Source organism: Calliphora vicina, chromosome 4, assembly GCF_958450345.1.
Source record: "Calliphora vicina chromosome 4, idCalVici1.1, whole genome shotgun sequence".
NCBI classification, from domain to species: Eukaryota; Metazoa; Arthropoda; class Insecta; order Diptera; family Calliphoridae; genus Calliphora; species Calliphora vicina.
In genome coordinates, this window is record NC_088783.1 from 40711119 (window position 1) to 40725297 (window position 14179).

Sequence of the window (14179 nt, forward strand, 5' to 3'; positions counted from 1 at the left end):
TAAATATTGAAAAGTTTTCTAGAGAAAATTCAAAATATCAATTCATTTTCTTCACAATTTTTAAAATATAGAAAATTTTCCTAGAGAAAATTTAAAATATCGAAAATGTTCCAAAAGGAAATTCAAAATATCGAAAATTTTTGTAGAGATTTTAACATATGTATAAAATATATAAAGAAAATTTTAATATTGAAAAAATGTCTACAAAAAAATTTTAAATATCGATATATGTTTATAGAAAATTCGGAAGTTTTAATAAATTTTCCAGAAAAAAAGTAAAAAAATTTCAGCAACAAATTTAAAATATCGATACATTTTCCAGCAATATCCAAAAATATCAATAATTTTTTTAATAAAATTCAAAACATCAATTAAAAGAATTCAACTTGTCGATACATTTCCTTCAAAAATGTTAAGTTATACATAAATTTTCTTTAAAAAAATTAATGAAAATTTTTATTAAAAAATTAAAGTTATCGATAAATTCTCTATTTACCATTCTAGTTATCTAAACATTTTCTACATACAATTCAAGCTATCGTTTTTATTTCAGTAAATATTAATGTAGATATAAAAATTAATATTATAGAGAAAGTTTCTATTGAAGTTTAAATATATGGATCCTATAGAAAATTTAAAATTATCGATATATTTTCTATAGAAGTTAAAGGAAATGAAAATTAAAATTATTAAAACTAATTTTATACAAAATTCGTGTTTATCGGTCTGTAGCATATTTGATTTATAAATACATTTTCTGGAAACCTAAATTTATCGCTACATTTTACCTAGATATTTGAAGTTACCAATTGAGTCTTCTATATTAGATTTAAGTCAATACATTATTACATTAATGTAGTTTGAATATGTTTAAATAAATAAGTTTTTGTTTGTTTCCATTAGTATATAATTAATATAATTTTTATTGGTTTTTTTGTGGTTTGTTTTGATTTCATCATTAAATTATAATAATAATACAAAAGAAATTAATTGTTAATATAATATTAATTATAATAATTATACAAATATACTCATATGTATTGTATTGTATATAATATACTACAAAGAAAAAATTGTTATTAGATTTGTATTCTTTTCTTTTTTTAGTTTTAATTTGTTTTTCTTCTTATATTTATAAAATAAGTTCAAAAGATCGTTTTGTTTTCGGTTCAATTAACAGTCCCTCAGTCCGTCCGTTTAAGTCGGTAGTTTATTTAGAATTTGTCTCTACTTTATTAAATGGTCTCTGATTACAGTTTTCTATATCACTATAAATTTTTTTGTTTTGTTTCAGTTTAAATATTTTTATACCTAGTTTCTTCCTTTTTATTATTGATTTATTTTTTTTATTTATATTTTTTTATAATATTGTTTCTCTGAATATGTGGTTCAATAATTTGAGTTGGTTTCTTTGGTTATTGTTGTTATTGTTTTGTTGTTGTTGATGTTGATGTTGTGATTTTTGTTATTGTTGATGTTCTTAAAAGGGATATAGATTTTTACGTCTCAGTTCCATATCTAAATCAGCCAATTGTTGTAGGAAACCATCATTGGGATGAATATCACGGCGCATGCGTACTGTGCGTATGGCATCGACCGCTGACATTTTGCGACAGATCATCAAGTAGGCCAAGACGCAGGTGGCCGATCGTGAAACGCCCACCAAACAGTGAACTAAAACTTTGCCTGAAAAATTAAGAGAAATTAGTATTTGTAATTTAAAGGCAGCTTAAACATTTGTAATTGTAACCACAAGAAACCAATAATATTTAGTTCTCAGTTAACAACTTACCACCGCTGCTGATGGCACTGTCAATAAATTTGGCCGCCACATAGAAATAACGTGAAATATCGGTTGTAGGTGCATCAATCATTGGGAAGCCCATGTACCTGAAAATACCGTCTTTGTTGTTTCTTCCACTCACATTTCTTTTATAGGTTTGATTTGTTCTTTAAAATTATTATTTTACACAGATGTTTGGTGGTGCAAAAATGTCGAAATAAAATCAAAAATGTTCTCAAGTGCCATAATTACAAAGCAAGTGAAAAATTTCAGAATGAAAATTAAAGTTTTTTTAAACGTTCGTTTAGTGATGGTGAAACCCGCAGACAAAATAATTTTGAAAAAGTTAGAAAATTTTGATAAAAATCATACAAAAATCAATTGAAGCCAAATAATAGGGGATAGGGAGAAGCGTAATTCAAAAGCTATGTATACGAGGAGAGTAATGTTAGTGTTTTCGGCTTTTAAAAATTTTTATAGAAAAAAGTTTTCAGTATATTATATTTGTAAAGAAAATTGTCGATTACATTAATTTTCTACTTAAAAATCATCGATTACTCTTTTGTATAAAATAGTTTCGAAAACTTGAATTTTCTACAAAACATTTATCGAAAATAATAATTGTGTTCAGAAAACTTTTCGATAAATTCAATTTTCTACAGAAAAGTTTTCGAAAACTTTGAATTTCCATAAAAAAGTTATCGATAACATTTTCATTTTCCTCTTTTTAGTCATCGTTAAATTTTCAATAGATAATAAAGTCTGTGGAAAAGTTATATTAACTGTATAACTAGGATTTTCTGTCGACAACTTTAATTTTCTTCACAAAATTTAATATTCTATAAAAAGTTTTCTATAAATTTATTTATTTGTAGAAAAATTACAGCTAACTTTAATTTTCTTTAGAAAATTTATCGATAACTATGATTTTCTTTAGAAAATTTATCGATAACTATGATTTTCTTTAGAAAGGTTATCAATAACTTTGATTTTCTATAGAAAAGTTATCGATAAATTTGATTTTCTATAGAAAAGTTATCGATAACTTTGATTTTCTATAGAAAAGTTATCGATAACTTTGATTTTCTATAGAAAAGTTATCGATAACTTTGATTTTCTATAGAAAAGTTATCGATAACTTTGATTTTCTATAGAAAAGTTATCGATAACTTTGATTTTCTATAGAAAAGTTATCGATAACTTTGATTTTCTATAGAAAAGTTATCGATAACTTTGATTTTCTATAGAAAAGTTATCGATAACTTTGATTTTCTATAGAAAAGTTATCGATAACTTTGATTTTCTATAGAAAAGTTATCGATAACTTTGATTTTCTATAGAAAAGTTATCGATAACTTTGATTTTCTATAGAAAAGTTATCGATAACTTTAATTTTCTATAGAAAAGTTATCGATAACTTTGATTTTCTATAGAAAAGTTATCGATAACTTTGATTTTCTATAGAAAAGTTATCGATAACTTTGATTTTCTATAGAAAAGTTATCGATAACTTTGATTTTCTATAGAAAAGTTATCGATAACTTTGATTTTCTATAGAAAAGTTATCGATAACTTTGATTTTCTATAGAAAAGTTATCGATAACTTTGATTTTCTATAGAAAAGTTATCGATAACTTTGATTTTCTATAGAAAAGTTATCGATAACTTTGATTTTCTATAGAAAAGTTATCGATAACTTTGATTTTCTATAGAAAAGTTATCGATAACTTTGATTTTCTATAGAAAAGTTATCGATAACTTTGATTTTCTATAGAAAAGTTATCGATAACTTTGATTTTCTATAGAAAAGTTATCGATAACTTTGATTTTCTATAGAAAAGTTATCGATAACTTTGATTTTCTATAGAAAAGTTATCGATAACTTTGATTTTCTATAGAAAAGTTATCGATAACTTTGATTTTCTATAGAAAAGTTATCGATAACTTTGATTTTCTATAGAAAAGTTATCGATAACTTTGATTTTCTATAGAAAACTATAATTTTCTTTAGAAAAGTTATCGATAACTTTAGCATTCTTTAGAAAAGTTACATATAACTTATTTTTACTGAAATTTTGATTTTCTCTAGAAAAGCTATCGATAACTTTAATTTCCTTTAGAAAAGTTATCGATAACTTTGATTTTCTATAGAATTTTTATTGAAATCTTGATTTTCTTTAGAAAACTTAACGATAACTTTGCCTTTCTTTAGAAAAGTTATCGATAACTTTGATTTCGAATAGAAAAGTTATCGGTTATTTTGGTTTCGCATAGAAAAGTTATCGATTAATTTGATTTCACATATAATATAAATCGATAACTTTGATTTTCTTTAGAACAGTTTTCTATAGAAAAATTATCGATAACTTCGATTTTCTTTAGAAAAGTTATCGACAATTTTCATTTTCTATAGAAAAGTTATAGATAACTCTGATTTTCAATAGAAAAGTTATCGATAACTTTGATTTTCTATAGAAAATTTATCGATAACTTCGATTTCGCATAGAAAATTTATCGATAACTTTGATTTCGCATAGAAAAGTTATCGATAACTTTAATTTCGCATAGAAAAGTTATCGATAACTTTAATTTCGCATAGAAAAGTTATCGATAACTTTAATTTCGCATAGAAAAGTTATCGGTTATTTTGGATTCGCATAGAAAAGTTATCGGTTATTTTGGATTCGCATAGAAAAGTTATGGATTACTTCGATTTCACATAGAAAAAATCGATAACTTTGATTTTCTTTAGAACAGTTATCGATAACTTTGATTTTCTATAGAAAAGTTATCGAAAACTTTGATTTTATATAAAAAAAGTTGTCAATAACTTTGATTTCGCATTGAAAATTTATCGGTTATTATGGATTCGCATAGAAAAGTTACCGATTACTTTGATTTCACGTAGAAAAAAATCGATAACTCTAATTTTCTTTCGAATAGTAATCGATAACTTTAATTTTCTTTAGAAAAGTTGTCGATAACCTTAATTTTATTTAGAAAAGTTATCGATAACTTTGATATTCTATAGAAAAGTTATCGATAAGTTTGATTTTCTTTAGAAAAGCTATAGATAACTTTAATTTTCTATAGAAAAAATATCGATAACTTTGATTATATACTTTTGATTTTCTATATAATTTCTTTGGTTTTTCATACAAAATTTTTCGAAGACATCAATTTTATATAGAAAATTGTACCGATAATTTAACTGTCTATAGAAAACTTCGGTTACTTTAAAATCTATGGATAACGATAACATTCTATGGACAAATTGTCTATGAAGCCTTTTGAAGTCTTCCGTAATATTTATTTTATACACTTCTACTACACCCCTCGTACAGTGGGTTAAAACACATTGCAATATTTAGTTTATAATGTCGAAATAAATAAACAAATGTACATGGAATAGGATGGGATGGAATGTAGTGCAATGAATGAGTGAATGAATGAATGTACAACTGAACGAATGATTGTCATACTTAACACTCGGCATATCACGATAGTAACTGTGCCCTGTATCGACCTGGCCATAACGACAACCTTCTGCGGCATTCAGTACATGTGTAATGCCCATCATACGCAGGTATGTTTTATTTTTAGCAGCAGCTCTAAACAAGAGAAGAAAAAAAAAACAGCCAACCAAAAGGAAGGAAAACATTTTAACATTTTAATTAACCTTCATGAGTTAAGTTAAGTTAAACAACAGTGTAAGGGGGCTTTGTGGCCTTCTAACTTACGCATCACCAATGTAAATGCCTGGATAAACTTCATCGGCGTCCACATCGTGTATGGCACATTCTGACCTTCTTAGACCTGGCAATGTGCGGCAGGGTGTCATTGAATAATGCAACACACGTTGCAATTGACGTCCTGTGGTGTGTTCACTTGAAGAGGCTGCTGACTCCAGACGGCTGGGCGACTATAAATACAAAATGAAATAGAGAAATTATGTACATTCATAAGAGTACGAGGACATTAGAAATAAATAAGTAAAATAAATAGAATCTCATTATCATTGTTTAGTTATTTATTTGGTTGGTTGGTAGTTGTAGTTGTAAATGATGCCTTGAGTTTTACCAATGAATGTGCTGACATTCATATTTGTGCACAAATATGAATGAATGCCAGGACCAAAACGGATTTCCACACACTAAAACAAACAAACCAACAAACATGCAGTAGCAAATAACAACAATAGCATCATACATTTTAGGTGCCTCGGTGCAGCCAAACAATGTGGTCTAAAGCCCTTCACTTACAGATTCAATGTTTGAGGCTGTGATTGCAACCATTGTACTTGAAAGTAATTAATGACTGACTGACTGAATGACGACAATATTTACTGAGATTCTTTTTTTATTGTAAATATTTTCTTTTAAAACGTCATTAAACAAAAGTTTTCAAGATTTTTTCCTATAAATATTTAGTCCTTGAACTATGTAGAATATTATGGGGAGAAAACTTATTTTTATTGCCTGTTTTTTTTTTCTCATAAAACAAATAAGAAGCTAAAGTTGTTCAAAATAAACTTAATGGCGCCATTTTTTATAATAATCCTATCATTAAATACATGTCAACATTGCAGGCTCGTGTGGGGGTTTTATTTTAATTAAAACAAAAGTTTAGTGAATACATTAACTTACATATTTATAAGGTTTTTCGCTCTTATTTTCTGAGAAAAATTAGATATAAATGGGGGTAAACGTCTCCTTCCACTTGAATATTGATATAAATAATCAGACAATAAATGATTTTGATTTTAACTGGGTTATCAGAAAAGCCTTTGCAGTTCAAGGGCAGGTTTTCATAGTTTTAACAAACATTTTTCCCTGATATTTGATTTATTAATATCAGGGGCCTATATTCAAAACCTTCTATCTTAAAAAACATATATTTTTTGTTATGAAATTCACACCATAGATGAGGCATGTTTCACTGAACATTTTAGCATCAAAAAAGCATTTTCGTGAAAATCAATGATAGAGGGTTTTGAATATAGGCCCTTGATATGGATTTCCTATGGACAATGTTGTCGATAACTGGAATTTTGGAAATCTAAACAAAATTTAATGATAACTTTTCTATAAAAAACTTGATATTTTTGGAGGCATTTTATTTATAACCTCAATTTTCTATACAAAATGAACTTTTTATTCTATAGAAAACTTATTTTATAAAAAAGTCTTACAGAAATGAAGAAATTTGTGGCTAAATTTAACACAACAGCAAAACTTTTGCAATTGCTTTTACTTTCCGTTGTGGTATTTTTGTGCAATTGACCCTGAAGGCAATTTTAATGTGCTTTCGACATTAAAAACTACACTAATTTCTTGGTTTTATTTATTTTTGAATTAATTTCTAACAAAAAAAAAGAAAACTTTTTTGAATTAAAAACCAAAACGTAAATAAAAGTTGCTATTTTCTTTGTTTTTGGTGGCATTTAGAGAATCAGATTTTATTTAATGCGACAATTTATGTGAAAGATTTTTTGGTTTTTTACTATTGGCTAAAAGCCAACATGTGCTAACACACACAACAACAACAACGAATGTAAAACATTACAACAATCATAGTTAGTTAATTAGATGCAAGAATTTGAATATAAACCACAAAAAGACCCTGACAGGAAAATAGTTTAAAAGCGACAAGACAAGTATTATTTGTACAAGTCACCACCATCTCCTTGATTTTGGTTGCATGTTTTTTTCTTTTCTTTTGAATAAAAGGCCAGGTATTTTTAAGCCAATTAGTGGTTGGTGGGAGCAGGTGGGTACAATAGAAAAAGAACAGTTAAAAGATTACAAAACAAATACAATTGACATTTAGACAAGGCAAATGGCAAAGAGGTGTAGGTTAGCTATGAGTATATTTGCATTTACACATTTAAATGTCTTCATTTGCATGTTCTTATATATAACGCCTAAAAGCAGACTTTAGTTATTTTTAATATTTTAAGCCTAATAATAGGCTAAACAAATAAAAAAGCAAGCAATGGTTAAGAGAGACAGGCAGCACAATGCAAATGTAGGCAGTAGACAAGCAGCAGTAGACGCTAGACATTTAGTGTCACAATTAAAACAACAATTAAATAAATAAAGGCGGCTCAAACAATAATGTTAACAGCAGTAGTAATAATAGTAGTAGTAGTAGCACCAACACAAATGAAAGTGAATTTTGAATTTTACTTTGTTTCTTATTTTAAAAATTATTAAAAAAAACAATTATTTTCCAACCTGATGATACAGCGAACTGTATCTATCACCAATACTACTGGCTGTAGAATATCTATCAGCAGAGTATCTATCACTGCCAAGCTGTAATGTAAATAAAAATATAATTATATAAAACGTTTAAAAATAGTAATATTTTCTCTAAAAATACATAAATAAGTAGTACAATTAAACAATAATAAAAAACATAACAGTTTATTTTTGGGTAAACAACAAATTATAAAATAAATAGCAAAATATAACGCAGTAGATTTCTTTGAAAATACAAACAAAAATAAATGAAATTTAATCGTTTGACTGAAACAAGTCACTACTGTTGCTGTGCAACAATGCGGTTGATGTTTCATACAGGTGGTGTTACAGGGGACTAAAAATATAGTAAATGCAAAAAAAACTTATTATCCACAGTGCTAATTTTTCTATTAATTTAAATTTTCTAATTTACTTTTAGAAAATTTCTCAGTAACTGGAATTTTGTAAAGAAAATCGATCGATAACATTAATTTTCTATATGAAAAATATCGATAAGTTTTATTTTATGTAGAAAACTTATCGATAACTTCAATTTTCTATAGAAAAGTTATCGATAACTTTAATTTTCTATAGAAAAGTTATCGATAACTTTAATTTTCTATAGAAAAGTTATCGATAACTTTAATTTTCTATAGAAAAGTTATCGATAACTTTAATTTTCCAACCTGATGAAAAGTTATCGATAACTTTAATTTGCCATAGAAATGTTATCGATAACTTTTATTTTCAATAGAAAAGTTATCGATAACTTTTATTTTCTATAGAAAAGTTATCGATAACTTTAATTTTCTATAGAAAAGTTATCGATAACTTTTATTTTCTATAGAAAAGTTATCGATTACTTTTATTTTCTATAGAAAAGTTATCGATTACTTTTATTTTCTATAGAAAAGTTATCGATAACTTTTATTTTCTATAGAAAAGTTATCGATAACTTTTATTTTCTATAGAAAAGTTATCGATAACTTTTATTTTCTATAGAAAAGTTATCGATAACTTTTATTTTCTATAGAAAAGTTATCGATAACTTTTATTTTCTATAGAAAAGTTATCATTAACTTTTATTTTCTATAGAAAAGTTATCTATTTTATTTTCTATAGAAAAGTTATCGATAACTTTTATTTTCTATAGAAAAGTTATCGATAACTTTTATTTTCTATAGAAAAGTTATCGATAACTTTTATTTTCTATAGAAAAGTTATCGATAACTTTTATTTTCTATAGAAAAGTTATCGATAACTTTTATTTTCTATAGAAAAGTTATCGATAACTTTTATTTTCTATAGAAAAGTTATCGATAACTTTTATTTTCTATAGAAAAGTTATAGATAACTTTTATTTTCTATAGAAAAGTTATAGATAACTTTTATTTTTTATAGAAAAGTTATCGATAACTTTTATTTTCTATAGAAAAGTTATCGATAACTTTTATTTTCTATAGAAAAGTTATCGATAACTTTTATTTTCTATAGAAAAATTACAGCTAACTTTAATTTTCTTTAGAAAATTTATCGATAACTTTGATTTTCTTTAGAAATGTTATCAATAACTTTGATTTTCTATAGAAAAGTTATCGATAACTCTGATTTTCTATAGAAAAGTTATCGATAATTTTAATTTTCTATAGAAAACTTATCGATAATTTTAATTTTCTATAGAAAAGTTATCGATAATTTTAATTTTCTATAGAAAAGTTATCGATAATTTTAATTTTCTATAGAAAAGTTATCGATAATTTTAATTTTCTATAGAAAAGTTATCGATAATTTTAATTTTCTATAGAAAAGTTATCGATAATTTTAATTTTCTATAGAAAATTTATCGATAATTTTAATTTTCTATAGAAAAGTTATCGATAATTTTAATTTTCTATAGAAAAGTTATCGATAACTTTAATTTTCTATAGAAAAGTTATCGATAACTTTAATTTTCTATAGAAAAGTTATCGATAACTTTAATTTTCTATAGAAAAGTTATCGATAACTTTAATTTTCTATAGAAAAGTTATCGATAATTTGTCTTTAGAAATAAAACTTTTCTTTAGAAAATAAAAGTTATCGATAACTTTAATTTTCTTTAGAAAAGTTATCGACAACTTTAATTTTCCATAGTAAAGTTATCGATAACTTTAACTTTCTATAGAAAAGTTTTATTTCTAAAGACAAATTATCGTAAATAGAAAAGTTATCAATAATTTTTATTTTCCATAGAAAACTTATCGATAACTTTTATTGTCAATAGTAAATTTATCGATAACTTCTATTTTCTATAGTAAATTTATCGATATATTGTCTATATAAATTAAAAGTTATCGATAACTTTTCTATGGAAAATATAAATTATCGAAATAACTTTAAAATAACTTGAATTTTTCAATTTATCGATAACTTAAATTTTCTATAGTACAGTTATCGATAACTTTAATACAGATAATTTTATCGATAACTTTAATTTTCCTGTACATCGTGACAATTTGTAGTACACACATTAACCTTGAAATTGTTTTTCTCAAAGGTGAAAAAATTACACACTCACACACACACAATATATAGAAAAAACAAATAAAAATATAATTAAACATGAAATGCGAAACATTAAAGTATTTTGTCTGAAAAGTCAACAACATGAAAAAGAAAAAACTAAAGCGATGAAAATCACAACAATTTAACAAAGTATTTGAGCAAAAATTGAAATAAATTTTCGTAAACGGTGCTAATGGGTTAAATTTTGTATATTTTTTCACCTTAATTTTCATTCTAAATTAGAAAGAATTTCACGTTGGTGTGAATGTACGAGACGACGGCCAAACTAAAAAAATTGTTGTTGGCAGCCAAGCGTTTGAATCATGTTATTTAATTTTCTATAGAATTTTGGTTTGATTTAATTATTTATATTTTTTGGTTGGTGGCGAATCAACCGTCTATAATTAGCCAGCCATATATACAAAATTTTCAACACATTTTGTTGAATAGATTTTGATTTTTTTTTTTCATTCTATTTTTTTGTTTTCTAAATTACGATGTATAAATAAATATGTGTACATATTTTGTATACTATTTTTGCTATATCTAATATAGAAAACTTAAATTGTTTTCATATAATGTATATATGTATGTACGTATTTCTAAATTATTATTTTTGTTTATATATAAACAATATAATCACTTTTAAGTATAGACTATAAACAAATTTAGTATAAATTCCATCATCTGTTAAAATTTTAAAAATTAATTTGTGAAAATATTTTCCTTTTTTTTTGTGAAAGTGAAAGAAATGTATTTAGTTTTTGTAAAACGTAGGTAATATTATTGTTTTCAAAATTAATTATTTCACTTTTAAAGTACATTTCAAATCTGTTTATTTTCCCCATTCATATTGTTGTGATATTTTATTATGTGTTTATAAAGAAAAAATTTAAATTTTGATGACTCATATGTGGCTATAAATCATTTAGTTTTATAAAATAGTCCGCAATTGAGAAAACAGTAATTGGGAAAGTGTACGTACATTTTATTATCTAATAAGAAATGATGCGACAACGAACGAAAACATTTTTAAAGCTTAAATATTTTAGTAGAAAATTTTACGATATTTTTATAATTTTATTAAAAATATATAGATATTTCGAATTTTCTAAAAAATATTTGTCGATAACTTAAATTGTCTATAAATAATGTATCGATATTTTGAATTTTACAGAGAAATTGTATCGTTAGCATGAATTTTCCATAGAAAATTTAATAATAATTTAGATTTTCTGTATAAATTGTATCGATAATTTATATTTTCCATAGAAAATTTAGCGGTAATAAAAATTTTATGTAGATAATTGATAATTTAAAAGATCTACAGAAAATTTATTATACTTGGATATTCTATAGAAAATTTCTAGGATTTTTAAAGAAATGCTACCGAAGACTTGAATTTTCTATAGAAAATTTATCAGTAATTTGGATTTTATGATTTTATTGATTATTTAAATTTTCAATAGAAAATGTATCGAGAACTTGAATTTATTTATATAAAATTTCATGACAAGTGGATATTCTAAAGATAATTTCTCAAAACTTTTTGCATAGAAAATTTAACGATAACTAGGATTTTTTAGAAATCGATATAGATATTTTTTATAGACATTTTAACAGAAAATTAACAAAAGTTCAATATTTCCAGTTTCCTACAGAACATTTTTCAATATTTCTTATTTTCCAAAAAATTTTTTCAAATATTCTGAAAATTCTATAGATTTTCTCTAAAATATCTTTTTCTATATTTTCAATAATCTATAAAAATATTATGGAAAATTCGCTATTTTAATTTTTTCTAAAAATAAATTTTAGACATTTGTAATTTTATAGAATTTTTTTTTGCTTTTTTTAATTTTTGTTCAATAGTTTTAATCAAAGAATAATAACAAGAAGTGAAACGCTGTCAAAAAAAACCTTACTCTTTGGATGTATTGGTATCATTTTATTTAAATGTATTGGTTTTCAAACCACTTTCACCACACTCATCAAACACACAGAGTTGTAAAAAAGCGACCTTAAAAATTATAACAAAATTTTATTACAATTAAATTTAAAAATTCAAACAATTCTCGAATTATTTGAATTATATTTGATCTGGAAAGGTTTTATACATAAATAGATTTTTCAGCTTTTTATTCCATAATTTCTGCAAAAATTATGTTTATTTGAACTTTTTTATTTATTTCCAGTACGAAATTTACAAATGTGTATTTTTTAGTTTTTATTTCACCTCCTCAAAAATTAATGTCAAAAAAATTAAAAAAATATTTTTTTCGTTTGTGCAAAATATACATGTTTCGGTTATTTAAATTTTTTAAAAGTGTGTAAAAAAATAATAAAAATTTTATGTGAAAGTGTGTGTTAAATTGCAATTTTGTGCAATTTTCAAGAAAAAGTTTTGAAGTTAAATCTCTCTCTCAGGTGTGTTGAATTCACATACTACTTGTATGCAAGGTTGCCAACTCTTCAGCTCAGAAAATGGCTAGATTTTGAATTAAAAATGGCTAGAAATGGCTAAAACCCAAAAATTAATTAATACAAATTCATAAATATTACCACGAAGTCTGGTTATGTGTTAACTAATAGTTATACTGACAGATTTTTAAAATAATTTTTACCGACTTCGTGTTAATGGGGTTTAGCAGATTAACCCCCATTTTCTCAATCTCCAGTTATCGTTTTTCGTAACGATATACTTGCAATTATAGTAAATTAAACATTGATTTTTGAATATGCCTGATGTGTTTGTTTTGGTAACAATTTCGAAGCCTGTTTTCATAAAACCAATAATATTCTCATCAAATCATCTACCGACGAATTTGTTTAAAAGTACTGTTTCTTTGTCATTTGATAAAAAATACTGTTTTATTTTTAAAAAATTCCAAAAATGTTCAAGAAAAGTATAAAATAAAAAAGGCTAAGACAAAATAAAATGGCTAGATCTTCCGGCTAGATTAAATCTAGCCATATTTTTATGGCTAAATGAAAATAAAATCGCTAGATCTAGCCGGAAAATGGCTAAATTGGCAACCTTGCTTGTATGTGAGAAGAGAGAAGTTGTTGTTGTAAAAAAATGAGAGGCTTCCGTTCTTGTTATTCTTTGGTTTTAATATTGTCTAGAGTTTTTTTCCAATATTTTAAATTTTCAAAAATTTTATATTTGAATTTCCTCTAAAAATTATTTTATTTTTAAATTTTTTTATTCATATTTTAAATTTTTTTAAAAAAAAATTTCGATATTTGGAATTTTTATTAAACTATTTTTTTTTAAATTTTTTTTAGATAATTTCAATGCCAAATGTATCGATATTTTTAATTTTTTCAAATTTTAATTTAATTTTTTTTAGAAAATTTTCCAATATTTTTAATTTTTTTATATTATGAATTTTAAGTTTTATTAAAAAGTTTCTAGTTTTCTATTTTTGCAAAAAATCTTTGGATATTTTTAATTATCTATAGAATTTTTTTATCAATATTTCGAATTTTCAATAGAACATTTTATCAATATTTTGAATTTGGTGAACAAATTTTTATAATATTTGAAATATTTCAATAGCTTGAATTTTCTCTGGAATTTTTTTGTAATATTTATAATTTTCTA

General features: G+C 24.3%; 1 protein-coding gene across 3 annotated transcripts in view; it reads right to left on the bottom strand.

The window, feature by feature from the left end:
• Window positions 1-883: 883 nt before the first annotated feature.
• LOC135958997 (dual specificity protein phosphatase 13A) overlaps window positions 884-14179 on the bottom strand; it is a 33795-nt gene continuing 20499 nt past the window's right edge. The window contains exons 2-6 of one of the 3 annotated variants that reach the window (XM_065509971.1): window positions 8020-8100; window positions 5524-5705; window positions 5266-5394; window positions 1793-1950; window positions 884-1686 (exon numbers count right to left, since the gene is read on the bottom strand). In XM_065509971.1, the coding sequence (XP_065366043.1) occupies window positions 1481-1686; window positions 1793-1950; window positions 5266-5394; window positions 5524-5705; window positions 8020-8100 (756 nt within the window). In that variant the 3' untranslated portion in view covers window positions 884-1480. The remainder of the gene's footprint in view (window positions 1687-1792; window positions 1951-5265; window positions 5395-5523; window positions 5706-8019; window positions 8101-14179) is intronic. The other 2 variants (XM_065509972.1, XM_065509973.1) reach the window with 2 other exon arrangements.